Source organism: Lagenorhynchus albirostris, chromosome X (genome assembly GCF_949774975.1).
Source record: "Lagenorhynchus albirostris chromosome X, mLagAlb1.1, whole genome shotgun sequence".
Lineage (NCBI taxonomy): Eukaryota > Metazoa > Chordata > Mammalia > Artiodactyla > Delphinidae > Lagenorhynchus > Lagenorhynchus albirostris.
In genome coordinates, this window is record NC_083116.1 from 76,919,539 (window position 1) to 76,937,653 (window position 18,115).

An 18,115-nucleotide genomic window follows, 5' to 3' on the forward strand; every position below is an offset into this window, starting at 1 on the left:
ATCTTTTTTATTAAAGAGTAGTTGATTTACAATATTGTGTTAGTTTCAGGTGTACAGCATAATGATTCAGGTTTTTTTCTGATTATATTCCATTATAGGTTATCACAGATATTGAATATAAATCCCTGTGTTATGCAGTATATCTTTGTTGTTTATCTATTTTATGTATAGTAGTTTGTATCTGTTAATTCCATACTCCTAATTTGTCCCTTCTTCCTTTCCTCTCCCCTTTGGTAACCATAAGTTTGTTTTCTATGTCTGTGAGTCTGATTCTGCTTTGTATATAGACTCATTTTATATTATTGTATTATTTTTTTAATTTCCACATATAAGTGTTATCATATAGTATTTGTCTTTCTCTGTCTGACTGACTTCACTATGTATTATATTCTCTAGGTCCATTCATCTCATTCATCTTTTAAAATACTTCTTGGATCTTCTTGTCCAGGCATTCCTTATTCTTCCAAATGAACTTTATATACAATCATTTCATTTAAGTATAAAAATGTCCAATTGTGCTTTTGATTAGAACTGCTTCAAATCTATAAATTATTTAAGGTATATCACCTCCTATTAAATAATGGTATTTGCAAAGTTCCATTTTCAGCTCAATGTTATTGTCGCTTTACACACTATCTCACTAGGTGATCTCACATATGACCATGATTTCAACTATCATTTATTGTAGTTACTGGTGACTGTTAAAGCTCCACATTTTTACAGATATTTCTTCCAAATTACAAACCCATACTTGAATTGAGTACAGCCTCCTATTTTTTTTTTTTTTGCGGTATGCAGGCCTCTCACTGTTGTGGCCTCTCCCATTGTGGAGCACAAGCTCCGGACGCACAGGCTCAGCAGCCATGGCTCACGGGCCCAGCTGCTCCGCGGCATGTGGAATCTTCCCGGACCAGGGCACAAACCTGCATCCCCTGCATCGGCAGGCGGACTCTCAACCACTGCACCACCAGGGAAGCCCAACCTCCTATTCTTTTCAGTGCTCTCTTTTCCACCTGGATGTCTTACAGGTACCTTATATTCAAGACAATCAAAAAAAAAACTTAATGGGTTTCTCTGGTGACACAGTAGTTGAGAGTCCGCCTGCTGATGCAGGGGACACACGTTCGTGCCCCAGTCCAGGAAGATCCCACATGCTGTTGAGCGGCTGGGCCCGTGAGCCATGGCCGCTGAATCTACGCATCCAGAGCCTGTGCTCCACAACAGGAGAGGCCACAACAGTGAGAGGTCTGTGTACTGCAAAAAAATAATAATAAAATAAATAAATAAACTTAATATCTTCCCCCTCTAAATAAACAAACAAAAACACCCCATACTTCGTGCTTTTTTATCTTCTTTTGTGAGTGGTACCACCATCTAGGTGCTTAATCCAAAAAATCAGTTTGTAATCCTTAACTCTCTCTTATCCCCTAACACCTGTACAATCATCGTGTCCTATTGATTATCCATTAACATCCCTCAAACCCAACTAATTCTCTCAATCCTCATTTCCTACCATTTTTGTTAAAGTCATCATCATCACTTGTATGTACAACAACCTTCTAAATGTTTTCCCTGCTTCCAATGTATCTCCTTTCTCCTTTTACTCATTTATTGATGATTTTAGTACCTGGATCACCATCTTCCTTTCCACCCCAATCTCTACCACTCTTCTGAGTAACTTTGAAGTCTATATGTATGACTCATCCAACACTCTAGCCTTTCAGTCCCTTGATCTCAATTCCATTAACTTTCACTTCCACTTTACTTTAGCCCCTGGTCAAACCCCAGACCATCTCGTCACCTGAAATTGCTCTTCTTAAGTCTTAAAATCAATCCACACTCACTGTTTCTACTCCCAACTCTCCCAATTACTCTTTATTCCATTATAATCTGGCTTCTTTTCCCACCAATTTATGAAAAGCACCAGCCATTCCTCTGTTGCTATATCCAATGGGAAATTTTATGTTATCTCATTTAACCCCTCTGAGGAAGCTGAAACTGTTGACCTCTTCATTTTTGAAATGATCTTTTAAACATTTTCGATACAATCTTATCATGGTTTTTCTTCTAACATCTTGCTCACTTTTTCTCACGCTTACCTTTCAATTAGTACCTCCCTTAAAAGTTGGTTTTCCTCAGGGTATCATTCTAGGATTCCTACTGTCCCAATGAATATACTCTTCCAGGGTGACTGTGCTTATTTCTTTGCCTTCAATTACTACTTAAATGTTGATGTCTTTCACACCTATTCCTTCAGATCCTACATTTCTTTTGAGCTTTGGACCTTTATGTCTATTAGATATCTCTATTTCGTTGTCTTACAGACATCACAAATTCAAGAAATTCCAATGTGAACTCACCATCATCCATTCCTCCCCATCCCAAATCAGTTTCTGCCCATGTTCCCTATAGTGGTGAATGACATTACCATATATCTGGTTGTCCAGGCCAAAAATGTGGGAATCATTCCAGGATTTTCCTCCAAATATCTGGCTGTCATTCAAGAATCCTCCTTCTCACCTTCCATATCCAATTAATCAAATCCTGTTGATTCTACTTACTTGATCTTTTTAGAACCCATTCCTCAACATCAAATTTCTTCTTTTCTTCCACACTATCAATTTACCAATTTACCTGTATACTTACTTCTCATTTTTTAGATTAGTGGTTCTTAAGGTGTAGATCCTGATCCAGCAACATCAGAATCACCTAGGAAATTGTTTGAATAAGAAAATTCTTGAACCCTATCCCAGACCTACTGAATCAGAGGATCTGGGGATATTCCCAGAAATCTATGATTTAACAGAATTTCCAGGTGATTCTGATGCATGCTAAAGTTTGAGAACTACTGATTTAGATCTCAGCTATCACCTACTCTGGGAAACAATCCTTGACCATCCAAACTTTAGATTAGGTACCCTATTCTACACTTCCATGGCACATTTTTAAAGCCCCGATTTAACAGTTAAAACTGGGATTATAATTACTGGTTTACTTATCTATCCTATTAGCCCAAGTTTTTTTTTAGGGTATGAAAAAGTATTATTCCCCACTCTTTCTATAATTTCTAAAATTTCTCCTGCACCCAGTAAGGCTCCAGTAAGTGTTAATTTAATGAATGAATGCATGGAAGATAATGTGGTCAGGAATATGGTAACACTACATTTAGTATTAGAAGTTTAGTATATGACTGAAGTTAGGATTTAGTCTGTACTAAGAGGACAAGAACTTTATCTATGGCTGGGTTTAAGGATCAGTTTGTGGTCTGGTACAGGTCACTCTCTAGTCATGATTAGGAGCTCAGACTATAGCCAAGTTCAACTTCAGATCTAGAGAGGGTTAGAAGCTCAATCTGTACTCAGTGCTAATGACAGTATAAGGCTCCATGTGTGGCAAGTGTTGAGCATGTCTTTGATTAAACAAAAGACCTAAGGTGGTGGAAGATGGCAGAAGAGTAAGATGCGGAGATCACATTCCTGCCCACAGATATATCAGAAAAACATCTACACGTGGAACTGCTCCTATAGAACACCCACTGAATGCTATCAAAAGACTTCAGACCTCCCAAAAGGCAAGAAACTCCCCACGTACCTGGGTAGGACAAAAGAAAAAAGAAAAAACAGAGACAAAAGAATAGGGATGGTACCTGCACCAGTGGGAGGGAGCTGTGAAGGAGGAAAGGTTTCCACACACTAGGAAGCCCCATCGTGGCCAGAGACGGTGGGTGGCGGAGGGGGGAAGCTTCAGATACATGCAGGAGAGCACAGCAACAGCGGTGCAGAGGGCAAAGTGGAGAGATTCCTGCACAGAGGATTGGTGCCAACCAGCACCAGCCCGAGAGGCTTGTCTGCTCACCCGCCAGGGCAGGTGGGGGCTGGGAGCTGAGGCTCAGGCTTTGGTTGGATCGCAGGGAGAGGATGAGGGTTGGCGGTGTGAACACAGCCTGAAGAGGTTAGTGCACCACAGCTAGCCAGGAGGGAGTCCAGGAAAATGTCTGGACCTGCCAAAGAGGCAAGAGACTTTTTCTTCCCTCTTTGTTTCCTGGTGCATGAGGAGAGGGGATTAAGAGCACTGCTTAAAGGAGCTCCAGAGACGGGCGCAATCCGCGGCTAACAGTGCAGACCACAGAGACGGAGATGAGATGCTAAGGCTGCTGCTGTCACCATCAAGAAGCCTGTGAGCGAGCACAGGTCACTATCCACACCACTCCTCCCGGGAGCCTGTGTAGCACGCTACTGCCAGGGTCCCGTGATCCAGGGACAACTTCCCCAGGAGAACACACAGCACGCCTCAGGCTGTTGCAACATCATGCCAGCCTCTGCGGCCACAGGTTCGCCCCGCATCTGTACCCCTCCTTTCCACCGACCTCAGTGAGCCAGAGCCCACAAATCAGTTGCTCCTTTAACCCCTTCCTGTCTGAGGGAAGAACAGACGCCCTCAGGTGACCTACATGGAGAGGCAGGGCCAAATCCAAAGTTGAAACCCGAGAGCTGTACGAAAAAAGAAGAGAAAGGGAAATTTATCCCAGCAGCCTCAGGAGCAGCGGATTAAATCTCCACAATCAACTTGATGTACCCTGCAACTGTGGAAAACCTGATTAGACAACGAATCATCCCAAATTGAGGAGATGGACTTTGAGAGCAAGATATATTATTTTTTCCCTTTTTCCACTTTTTGTAAGGGTGTACATGTATGCTTCTCTGTGAGATTTTGTCTGCAAAACTTTGCTTTCACCATTTGTCTGAGGGTTCTGTCCATCCATTTTATTTATTCATTTTTTATTTTTTTTTAAAAATTTCTTAATAATTACTTTTTATTTTAATAACTTTATTTTATTCTATTTTATCCTCTTTCTTTCTTTCTTTCTTTCTTTCTTTCTTTCTTTCTTTCTTTCTTTCTTTCTTTCTTTCTTTCTTTCTTTCTTCTTTCTTTCTATTTTTTCTCCCTTTTCTTCTGAGCCATGTGGATGAAAGGATCTTGGTGCTCCAGCCAGGAGTCAGTGCTGTGCCTCTGAGGTGGGAGAGCCAACTTTAGGACACTGATCCACAAGAGACCTCCCAGTTTCACATAATATCAAATGGTGATAATCTCCCAGAGATCTCCATCTCAAGACCAAGACGCAGCTTCACTCAACGACCAGCAAGCTACGGTGCTGGACACCCTATGCAAAACAACTAGAAAGAAAGGAACACAACCCCACCCATAGCAGAGAGGCTGCATAAAATCATAATAAGGCCACAGATACCACAAAATACACCACCAGACGTGGACCTGCCCACCAGAAAGACAAGATCTTACCTCAGCCAAGAGAACACAGGCACTAGTCCCCTCCAACAGAAAGTCTACACAACACATTGAACAAACCTTAGCCACTGGGGACAGACACCAAAAACAATGGGAACTACGAACCTGCAGAATGAAAACAGGAGACCCCAAACACAGTGGGATAAGCAAAATGAGAGGACAGAAAAATACACAGCAGATGAAGGAGTAAGGTAAAAACCCACCAGATGTAACAAATGAAGAGGAAATAGGCAGTCTACCTGAAAAAGAATTCAGAATAATGATAGTAAAGATGATCCAAAATCTTGCAAACAGAGGTGAGAAAATGCAAGAAACATTTAACAAGGACCTAGAAGAACTAAAGAGGAAACAAGCAACGATGAACAACACAATAAATGAAATTAAAAATACTCTAGAAGGGATCAATAGCAGAATAAATGAGGCAAAAGAACAGATAAGTAACCTGGAAGATAAAATAGTAGAAATAATTACTGCAGAGGAGAATAAATGAAAAAGACTGTAAAGAACTGAGGACAGACTCAGAGACCACTAGGACAACATTAAACACACCAACATTCAAATTATAAGGTTGCCAGAAAAAGAAGAGAAAAAGAAAGGGACTGAGAAAATATTTGAAGAGATTATAGTTGAAAACTTCCCTAATATGGGAAAGGAAATAATCAAGTCCAGAAAGCACAGAGAGACCCATACAGGATAAATCCAAGGAGAAACACGCCAAGACACATACTAAGCAAATTAACAAAAATTAAATACAAAGAAAACATATTAAAAGCAGCAAAGCAAAAACAACAAATAACACACAAGGGAATCCCCATAAGGGTAACAGCTGATCTTTCAGCAGAAACTCTGCAAGCCAGAAGGGAGTGGCAGAACATACTTAAAGTGATGAAGGAGAAAAACCTACAACCAAGAATACTCTACCCAGCAATGATCTCATTCAGATTTGATGGAGAAATTAAAACACTTACAGACAAGCAAAAGCTGAGAGAGTTCAGCACCAACAAATCAGCTTTACAACAAACGCTAAAGGAACTTCTCTAGGCAAGAAACACAAGAGAAGGGAAAGGCCTACAATTACAAACACAAAACAATAATAAAATGGGAATAGGAACATATATATCAATTATTACCTTAAAGGTAAATGGATTAAATACTCACACCAAAAGACAGAGACTGGGTGAAAGGATACAAAAACAAGACCCACATATATGCTGTCTACAAGAGACCGACTTCAGACTTAGGGACACATAGAGACAGAAAGTGAGGGGATGGAAAATGATATTCCATGCAAATGGAAATCAAAAGAAAGCTGGAATAGCAATTCTCATATCAGACAAAATAGACTTTAAAAAAAGACTATTAAAAGAGATAAAGAAGGACACTACATAATGATTACGGGATCGATCCAAGGAGAAGATATAACAATTGTAAATATTAATGCACCCAACATAGGAGCACCTCAATACATAAGGCAAATACTAACAGCCATAAAAGACATTAGCATAATCATAGTAGGGGACATTAACACACCACTTTCACCAATGGACAGATCATCCAAAATGAAAATAAATAAGTAAACAAAAGCTTTAAATGATACATTAAACAAGATGGACTTAATTGATATTTACAGTACATTCCATCCAAAAACAACAGAATACATATTTTTCTCAAGTGCTCATGGAACATTCTCCAGGATAGATCATATCTTGGGTCACAAATCAAGCCTTGGTAAATTTAAGAAAATTGAAATTGTATCAATTATCTTTTCTGACTACAACACTATGAGATTAGATATATATTACAGGAAAAAATCTGTAAAAAATACAAACACAAGGAGGCTAAAAAATACACTACTTAATAACAAAGTGATCACTGAAGAAATCAAAGAGGCAATCAAAAAATACCTAGAAGCAAATAACAATGGAGACCCAACGACCCAAAACCTATGGGATGCAGCAAAAGTAGTTCTAAGAGTGAAGATTATAGCAATACAGTCCTACCTTAAGAAACAGGAAACATCTCAAATAAACAACCTAACCTTGCACCTAAAGCAATTAGAGAAAGAAGAACAGAAAAAACCAAAAGTTAGCAGAAGGAAAGAAATCATAAAGATCAGATCAGAAATAAATGAGAAAGAAATGAAGGAAACGATATCAAAAATCAATAAAACTAAAAACTGGTTCTTTGTGAAGATAAACAAAATTGATAAACCATTAGCCAGACTCATCAAGAAAAACAGGGAGAAGACTCAAAACAATAGAATTAGAAATGAAAAGGAGAAGGAACAACTGACGCTGCAGAAATACAAAGGATCATGAGAGATTACTACTAGCAACTCTATGACAATAAAATGGACAACCTGGAAGAAATGGACAAATTCTTAGATATGCACAACATGCTGAGACTGAACCCGGAAGAAATAGAAAATATGAACAGACCAATCACAAGCCCTGAAATTGAAACTGTGATTAAAAATCTTCCAACAAACAAAAGCCCAGGATCAGAGGGCTTCACAGGCGAATACTAACAAACATTTAGAGAAGAGCTAACACCTATCCTTCTCAAACTCTTCCAAAATATAGCAGAGGGAGGAACACTCCCAAACACATTCTACGAGACTACCATCACCCTGATACCAAAACCACACAAGGATGTCACAAAGAAAGAAAACTACAGGTCAATATCACTGATGAATATGGATGCAAAAATCCTCAACAAAATACTAGCAAACAGAATCCAGCAGCACATTAAAAGGATCATACAGCATGGTCAAGTGGGGTTTATTCCAGGAATGCAAGGATTCTTCAATATACACAAATCAATCAATGTGATACACCATATTAACAAAAAGAGGAGAAAAACCATATGATCATCTCAATAGATGCAGAGAAAGCTTTTGACAAAATTCAACCCCCATTTATGATAAAAGCCCTGCTTTCCTCAGGGAAAGCAGGGAAAATTTCCTCAACATAATAAAGGCCATATATGACAAACCCACAGCCAACTTCGTCCTCAATGGTGAAAAACTGAAACCATTTTCACTAAGTTCAGGAACAAGACAAGGTTGCCCACTCTCACCACTATTATTCAACATAGTTTTGGAAGTTTTAGCCACAGCTCTCAGAGGAGAAAAAGAAATAAAAGGAATTCAAAACGGAAAAGAAGAAGTAAAGCTGTCACTGTTTGAATATCACATGATAGTATACATAGAGTATCCTAAAGATGCTAGCAGAAAACTAGTAGAGCTAATCAATGAATTTGGTAAAGTAGCAGGATACAAAATTAATGCACAGAAATCTCTTGCATTCCTATACACTAATGATGAAAAATCTGAAAGTGAAATTAAGAAATCAATCCCATTTACCAATGCAACAAAAAGAATAAAATATCTAGGAATAAACCTACGTAAGGAGTCAAAATACCTGTACACAGAAAATTATAACACACTGAATAAAGAAATTAAAGATGATACAAACAGATGGAGAGATATACAATGTTCTTGGATTAGAAGAATCAATATTGTGGAAATGACTCTACTACCCAAAGCAATCTACAGATTTAATGCAATCTCTATCAAACTACCACTGGCATTTTTCACAGAACTAGAACAAAAAATTTCACAATTTACATGGGAACACAAAGAACCTGAATACCAAAGCAATCTTGAGAAAGAAAAAAAAATGGAGCTGGAGGAATCAGCCTCCCTGTCTTCAGACTATACTACAAATCTACATTCATCAAGACAGTATGGTACTGGCACAAAAACAGAAATATAGACAAATGGAACAGGGTAGAAAGCCCAGAGATAAACCCACGCACATATAGCCTCCTTATCTTTGATAAAGGATGCAAGAATATATAGTGGAGAAAAGACAGCCTCTTCAATAAGTGGTGCTGGGAAAACTGGACAGGTACATGTAAAAGTATGAAATTAGAACACTCCCTAACACCTTACACAAAAATATACTCAAAATGGATTAAAGACCTAAATGTAAGACCAGGCACTATCATAATCTTAGAGGAAAACATAGGCAGAATACTCTATGACATAAATCACAGCAAGATCCTTTTGACCCACCTCCTAGAGAAAAGAAAATAAAAACAAATATAAACAAATGAGACCTAATGCAACTTAAAACTTTTACACAGCAAAGGAAACCATAAAGAAGACCAAAAGACAACCCTCAGAATGGGATAAATATTTGCAAATGCAGTCCCTGACAAAGGATTCATCTCCAAAATGTACAAGCCGCTCATGCAGCTCAATATCAAAAATACAAACAACCCAATCCACAAATGGGCAAAAGACCTAAATAGACATTTCTCCAAAGAAGATATACAGATTGCCAACAAACACATGAAAGAATCCTCACCATCTTTAATCATTAGAGAAATGCAAATCAAAACTACAATGAGATATCATCTCACACTGGTCAGAATGGCCATCAACAAAAAAATCTAGAAACAATTAATTCTGGAGAGGGTGTGGAGAAATGGGAACACTCTTGCACTGCTGGTGGGAATGTGAATTGGTTCAGCCACTATGGAGAACAGTATGGAAGTTCCTTAAAAAACTACAAATAGAACTACCATATGACCCAGCAATCCCACTACTGGGCATATACCCTGAGAAAACCATAATTCTAAAAGAGTCATGTACCAAAATGTTCATTCCAGCTCTATTTACAATAGCCCAGAGATGGAAACAACCTAAGTGTCCATCATCAGATGAATGGATAAAGAAGATGTGGCACATATATACAATGGAATATTAGTCAGCCATGAAAAGAAACGAAATTGAGCTATTTGTAATGAGGTGGATAGACCTCGAGTCTGTCATACAGAGTGAAGTAAGTCAGAAAGAGAAAGACAAATATTGTATGCTAACATATATATATATATATGGAATTTAAGAAAAAAATATGTCATGAAGAACCTATGGGTAAGACAGGAATAAAGACACAGACCTACTAGAGAATGGACTTGAGGATATAGGGAGGGGGAAGTGTAAGCTGTGACAAAGCGAGAGAGAGGCATGGACATATATACACTACCAAACGTAAGGTATATAGCTAGTGGGAAGCAGCCGCATAGCACAGGGAGATCAGGTCGGCGCTTTGTCACCGCATGGAGGGGTGGGATAGGGAGGGTGGGAGGGAGGGAGACGCAAGAGGGAAGAGGTATGGGAACATATGTATATGTATAACTAATTCACTTTATTATAAAGCAGAAACTAACACACATTGTAAAGCAATTATACTCCAATAAAGATGTAAAAAAAAAAACAACTAAAAATAGAATTACCATACGACCCAGCAATCCCACTACTGGGCATATACCCTTAGAAAACCGTAATTCAAAAAGATTCATGGGGCTTCCCTGGTGGCGCAGTGGTTGAGAGTCCGCCTGCCGATGCAGGGTCCACGGGTTCGTGCCTCGGTCCGGGAGGATCCCGCATGTAGCGGAGCGGCTGGGCCCGTGAGCCATGGCCGCTGGCCCTGCGCGTCCGGAGCCTGTGCTCCGCAGCGGGAGGGGCCGCAGCGGTGAGAGGCCCGCGTACCGAAAAAAAAAAAAGATTCATGTACCAAAATGTTCATTGCAGCTCTATTTACAATAGCCAAGACATGGAAGCAACCTGTGTCCATCATCAGATGAATGGATAAAGAAGTTGTGGCACATATATACAATGGAATAATACTCAGCCATAAAAAGAAATGAAACTGAGCTTTTTGTAGTGAGGTAGATGGACCTCCAATCTGTCATACAGAGTGAAGTACGTTAGAAAGAGAAAAAAAATACCGTATGCTAACACATATATATGCAATCTAAGAAAAAAAATAAATAAAAAGGCCATGAAGTACCTATGGGTAAGCTGGGAATAAAGACACAGACCTACTACAGCATGTAGTTGAGGATATGGGGAGGGGGATGGTAAGCTGTGACAAAGTGAGAGCGTGGCATGGACATATATACACTACCAAACGTAAAATAGATAGCTAGTGGGAAGCAGCTGTATAGCCCAGGGAGATCAGCTCGGTGGTTTGTGACCACCTAGAGGGGTGGGATAGGGAGTATGGGGGGAGCGAGACACAAGAGGAAGAGGTATGGGAACATATGTATATGTATAACTGATTCACTTTGTTTTAAAGCAGAAACTAACACACCATTGTAAAGCAATTATACTCCAATAAAGATGTTAAAAAAAAGAATAAAAAAATAAAATTTACATACCTTAAAAAACAATGTTTTGTGTATATATATATATATATATATATACACACATATATATGTGGGGTATATATATAGTGTAATATTATTCAGCCTTAAAATGGAAGGAAACCCTGTCACAAAATACAACATGGATGAACCATGAGAACATTATGCCAAGTGAAGTTATCTAGTCAGAAAAGGTCAAGTACTGTATGATTTTACTTACATGAGCTACCTAGGTCAAATCCATAAAGACAAGAAAGTAGAATGTTGGTTGCCATGAGCTGGGGAAGGAGGAATGGCAAGTTACTATTTAATGGGTATAGAGTTTCAGTTTTGCAAGATGAAAACAGTTCTATGGCTGGATGACAGTGATGGCTGCACAACAATGTGAATGTACTTAATGCCACTGAACTGTACACTTAAAATGGTTATGATAGCAAATTTTATGTTTGTTTTGCCACAAATATTTTAAATGGAAAAAGCAGGCAGAAAATCAGTGTTATAGTGACACAATGTGAAAAAGATTCATCCCACTGCTGCTGGCTTGAAGCTGGGGGAATCGGGTGTGAGCCAAGGAATGTGGGTGACCTCTAGAAGCTGGAAAGGACAAGGAAATGGATTCTCCCCTAGATCCTCTAGAAAAAACACAGGCCCTGCCAAAACCTTGATTCTAGTCCAGGAAGACCCATGTCAGACCTCTGACCTACAGAACCAGAAGATAATAAATTTGTATTATTTTAAGCCACACACACACACACACAAGACCTTAGGTGAACAGTCTGTTCTGAGATTGAAAAAATGAGTGTTTCATAGGGACAGATTCAGATTGGGGCTTAGTTCTGGTTAATATTCCTGTTTCTGTTTGCTAAGGACATATATATATATATATATATAGTTTTTAAAGGAACAAGCCAGAGAGCTGAAACAGAGATGCTTCACGTGTTCCTTCACTAAGTGTTCCCACTCACCAGGCTCAGCAGCCAGTGGCCAGCCGGTGCTAGATTCTAGCACTCCATGGGCATGCACAGAGTAGGGCCGGCTGGCATTGTTCTTGAATACCACAGTTAGAATATCACCAACCTCTCCTCTGATAAGTGGACCTAGTATACACAAAAGAAGAAAAAGTCTCATTAGTAGAATAGTGGAACAGGGACATTAAAGACATTAAAAAAGGGATATACATAGGAGCTCCCTAGATTTAGGAGTTTGCCCGGAGAAAGGGTCCCCAAACTGAAAGTCATGACTGACTCCATTTTTAAATTCAGAAGTCCTTGAGTTGATACTGCTACCCACAGGATAAAGGTACTTCAACAAGATGATGCCTCCAATTATCCCTACTTTTCCCACTCCAACTCTGTATAACAGCCCAAGTTTCTAGATATTCAGGGCTCTGTGGAATCATTGTTGGTAAGGAGTGAGAGTTTGACACAGAGTACAGAATTGCTGGGTTCCCTTCAAGGACCAGTGGGTCCCTTCTGTGTGAAGATAAGAATGATGAAACTCATTGGCTCCTATGAAAGTGAAAAAACTACAGCAATAATTGCAAGGGTGTAAGTGTCATACTAGTTCCCTGTACCATTTTTCCTACTCTTCGATGTTCCTAAGTTCCCTTGCTTTTAGCATTGAAAAAAAAAATCATCACCCTTACAGATCCCTAGATATAGAGGCCTGGAAATACCTGGTTTAGGTTGCAGCAGAATTCATGAATTACCCCCATATGATTGCTTATTTTCATGGATGATTTATAAAATATGACCATAGTTCCACTATAAGGAAAACTGACAATGGGGAATGGAGAGGCCTTCCTGATATGACATGACCTCCCTAAGAGCATAACAGGTTTCTAGACACTAGGAGGGAAGTGGAATTCCCTTACCTAAGATTCCCAAGTGTTCCTCTGATCCAGTCCTTGGCCGTCGGACCCTGAATGTACCATCAGTGTATTCCCTGAATACAGCTTTCTTGTATCTGGAACCCAGGAGTCCATCTTTGTTGCTCAGGAAGATGTGACCATAACTAGAGGAATCCAAAGAGTGGCATCAGCACCTTGCCCTTAACCCCTCATTTTCAAGTATGGGAAATCTATGTCAGACCCAACCTCATGTCACAGGTATAAGAAGGTGAGGCCTATTCATTCTAATATCAGATTACACACTTTGGATGCATATCTGCAGTTAAAGATGGCATATTTCAATATTTATTTATATTTCCTTGTTTGCCATCATCCAGTTATGAATTTATAGTAAAATTAATCTGGTAAGAATCAGAGCCCTGAACTCTAGCTCAAGCCTTAATGATGTATTAGATGGAATTAGTCTGACAAAGAACAAGGTACAGGTGGTAGGAGAATGGAGAATACTAACTGCTTCTGTTGTTGGTGGATAAGGGGTAGGGAGAGGTAGGAAGAAAATGAAATCTTACAGATTTCTCATTATGGGATGTTTTCCTGTTTACAGAGAACTTTACTATTCATTTTATCATTTGATCGTCCCAATAGGCTGATGAGGTATGTATGTCCTAGAGGTGGAATCCAGTGATCTAGAGGTGACAGGGCTTATCTTCATTGATACTATCAGCCAGAAAGGGAGCCAGGGCTTGGATTAAAGGCTGCTCAAGTTCTTTCAACTATACCACATCACTTTAAAGATGAGTAAGCCAGAGTCCAGAAAAGGGACTTAATTTTTTCTAGCTTGCAGTACAAGTTAGCAAGAAGGCTTCAACCTTCAAAAACCAACAGAAAGATTGGCAAAGGGTAGTGAGAACACCAAAAATAAACTATAGTTGAAATTGCTAAACTGTACCATAATTTCCATTCTCCACTCCTTCCTTTTTAGTAATAGAATCACCTAGGTTTTAGCTGAGCACATGGCTGCCTAACCAGAGATTACACTTCCTGGACTTTCTTGCAGCTAGGTATGGCCATATGAATAAGTTCAGGATAATGGTGTTTCAGAGAAAGTAATGTATTACAACTTCAGGTCATTGCCTCACAGACAATGCTGCTTGCCATGGATTTAGTGTCCATTTCTTGATAGCTGGGAGTGACTACAACTGGAAGAGATGTCTTAGTTCCAGAGATGAAAGCAAGTGTTATGGGTAACTAGTTAACCTATTGGTCCCGAACTGCTCATATTTGTACTTAAGCAAGAAATAAAATTCTAACATATTTAAGCCACTCTATTTTGGCCTTTTTCTTCTATACAGCTTAGCCTCTATCTTAATGACATTTTGTCAAGGGACATCTGAGCTTGGGGACATTCAGTCCCTTGAGTAAATTCCCTATAAAGTTTAAGTCCCAATATCAGTGCTTCTGGCTAACCAGAGGAAAGGATGCCAAGACTGAGAGCATGAGGATGTGGGCAAGGTTTTACTTCAGCTCTACAGTATAACAACATAGACAAAGCACTGAGTACCAGCTTACCTGTGTTCTAGTCCTTCCTCTAGATTTGTTGGTATCTTATTAGTTGACTTCAGATAAGTGCCTCCACAGCTCAGAATTTCAGTATCCTCCATTTCAGTAAAATGGTCCAGAGTCTTTGAAAGTGTGATCACTTCTTTTCTGAAGCCTTACCTGTCCTTCTCAGACTGGTTGTGCCATTCTAGTTCCCAGCTCCTGTCAGGGCAATAGTCCCACTCCATCTCTTCTGCCATGATGTAGTAGATCCTTGCAGCTTGGTAATGTTGACGAGAGTTGGCTTGGTGGCCAGGACACTGGGAGACATTATAGATTGCCCTCATTCCTGCTTCTCTATGGCTGCCTGCCTGGCAGTAAATTTCAAATGTCCCTGAGGTAGGAACAGAGAGAAAAACCTGAATCAAAACACCCCTGTATAGTGTCTGAGGGAGTTCCTACTTCTCTCTAGGCATATTGCAGAGAGTGGGTAGTTTTAGATAAGGTTTTTCCATGCATTAGATAAAAGATTATTACAAGTTTATTGAGAGCAATGAGCACAGAGTTTAAGAGCTCTGGTGCCAAAGCTACATTGTCTGGGTTTAAAACTAAACCTGCCACTAGGATGACCAGCTCCTCCCTGTTTACCAAGGGCTTCTCTAGTTTTAGCACTGAAAGTCCCATGCCCCTGGAAACTCCTCAGTTCTGAGCAAACCGGGATGGTCAGTCACCCTATTTGACACTTATTTTCTATATAACCTTCAGGAAAATTTTAAGCCTCTGTATGTTTCAGTTTCCTCATGGTAAAGTGGGGAGCATTTTACTTAATAGGATTTTTAAAGAATTAAACACAATAATATGTAGATATTGCTTGGCACATTATAGAGTAAATGTTCAATAAGTGAAACTATAAGTAAGTAAATAAAGCCGTAATTATTATTTAAAGGAAGAAATTGACCAATTTTCTCCCTTCCTACCAAGTCTCAAAGAAATAAATGTGGGCTTATATATATATATGAATTTCTTGATCACAAGAATTCTTACATCAGAGAGCTTTGGAATGGCTTCCCCTAGGTTTTTTACAATGAAATATTTGGATATCAGTCTTAAATGTCTGAATTGTAGAGCTGCCTGGATCTAATCTCAAGATCCAGATTTCTATGTCAAGGACACATAGGCTCATAGACTATTGATCAGGAGAAACTAACTTTTTTACATTTTCCCCAGTATTACTTCCTTTACTGCTGACTGCCTATACCACCACTACAAATTCCTCCTAGCTTTTAAAGGCCTCTATGAGCTAGCTGAAAACTATTGATGCAATCCCACTTACCACTCTGTCCCAAACTCATCAGTGCTTTAACTAAATCTGTCCCTGATTGCCCCTCTCACATATCTCATTCTTATCTTGGAATTTTCACTCATGTTATTTTTACTTTTCTGGAATAGACCTGCCCATCCCCTTCCCCATAAATATCTATAAGTGTTCACTCATTCTCCAAGACCCAATTCATGCTTCATCTCTTCCAGAAAGTCCTCGCTGACTACTCTGGCCCACATTGGACTTTATCTTCTTGACCTCTCTACTCTTAAAACACTTTACATATAAATCACATGGTTAAGGACTAAGTGCTCCTCTCTTTAAAAAACAGTCCTTTCCACTAGTTTATAGACTTCTTGAAAAAATCTAATATTTTCTTTCCATATCTACTTTCTGACTTTTCAATTTCCCTTATACCCCAAATCTATTCCATCAATAAATCCTATCATCTCTTCCCTCACAGTCATCCTTCTGTTTCCACTCTCACTTCCTTAGTCAAAGCCACTATCGTCTCTCACCTGGAAAACTTCAATGGTCTCACAACTGTCTTCTCTGTTTCTCCCTCCCACCTCAAACATTCTCCAAACAAGATACAGGGTCCTCTTTAACAAATATTATCCAGAGCACATTGCTGCCTTGTTTAAATGCTCCATTCATACTCAGAATACAATTCAAGTTCCTGACTGTGGTCTATAAGGCCCTATATAATATGACTCTTGCCAACCTTTATGATTTCATATGATGTCAGGCTTCTCCTTGCTCACTACACTCCAACCATACTGGCCTTCTTTCTGACCCTTGAACAAACCACGTTTATTCCCACCTTGAGACATTTACACTTGCTTGTCCCTCTGCTCGGAATATTCTGCTCAGAGATCTTCATATAGCTCCTTCCTCCCCATTACTTAGATCTTAAATGTCACAATCTCAGAGTGGTCTTCCCTAAATAACTTCTCTAAAGCTCCAATTAGTTCATCACACCATTGTATTTTATTTCCTTCATGACATATATCATGATCTGAAATTATCTTATTATTTTATGTGTGTGTGTTTGTTGTAGATCTCCCCTGGGAGTAAGTATCATGTCTATCTTTTCACCTCTCTATCCCAGTCTTAGCACATGGAATGTGTGCAATAAATATGTGTTGAGTGAATGAATTTCTGTGCAAATGAATGACTGCATACACTGTCCAAACATCATAGCTTAGGGGTTGGTATGGAGAAGAAAGTCTGATGATCACTGGAGGGAATGGGAAAAGATAGAAGCCTTTTTGGGAGAATCATATGACCTAGGACTATCACATCATCTCATATGGACATTGTTGTCCAAGGTGATTCTTTTTTTAAAAAAAATTTATTTATTAATTTGGCTTCACCAGGTCTTAGTTGTAGCACATGGGATCTTTAGTTGCACCATGTGGGTTCTAGTTCCCTGACCAGGGATTGAACCCGGGCCCCCTGCATTGAGAGTGTTGAGTCTTAGTCACTGGACCGTGAGGGAAGTCCCCAAGTTGCTTCTTTTTCAACGCTTTTCTGCCTTTGGCATATGAGTCTCCTCCTACCTCTGTGACCAATTTTTTTCTGTCTCCTTAACCTGGTTTGTCTTCTCCCTTCTACCACTTAAATGTTGATTTTTGCTTTAAGTTTTATTTCCTATAACTTTACATGCTAAAGGACTTCAACTATGAAAATACTCAAATCTCTCTCTCTAGCCTGGACTTTTCCTCCAATGTTTATATTTCTACCCACAGCTATCTGCTGTAAAGTCCACACCACTTGGACTTCACAAGAAATGTGAAGTAATAATGTGAAGTAATAAATGTTCTCTTTGCTGCTGAGAAATCTAACATGAAGTTGGTGGAAAATAGCACATTACAAGCTCTAGC

The 18,115-nt window shown here is 39.2% G+C and overlaps 1 protein-coding gene across 1 annotated transcript in view; it reads right to left on the bottom strand.

Annotated features, from left to right (window-relative positions):
• Positions 1-18,115, bottom strand: part of HEPH (hephaestin) — a 94,910-nt gene that overhangs the window by 30,229 nt on the left and 46,566 nt on the right. Inside the window, exons 13-15 of the mRNA XM_060137419.1 lie at positions 15,089-15,302; positions 13,394-13,533; positions 12,486-12,617 (exon numbers count right to left, since the gene is read on the bottom strand). Of these exons, the coding sequence (XP_059993402.1) occupies positions 12,486-12,617; positions 13,394-13,533; positions 15,089-15,302 (486 nt within the window). The remainder of the gene's footprint in view (positions 1-12,485; positions 12,618-13,393; positions 13,534-15,088; positions 15,303-18,115) is intronic.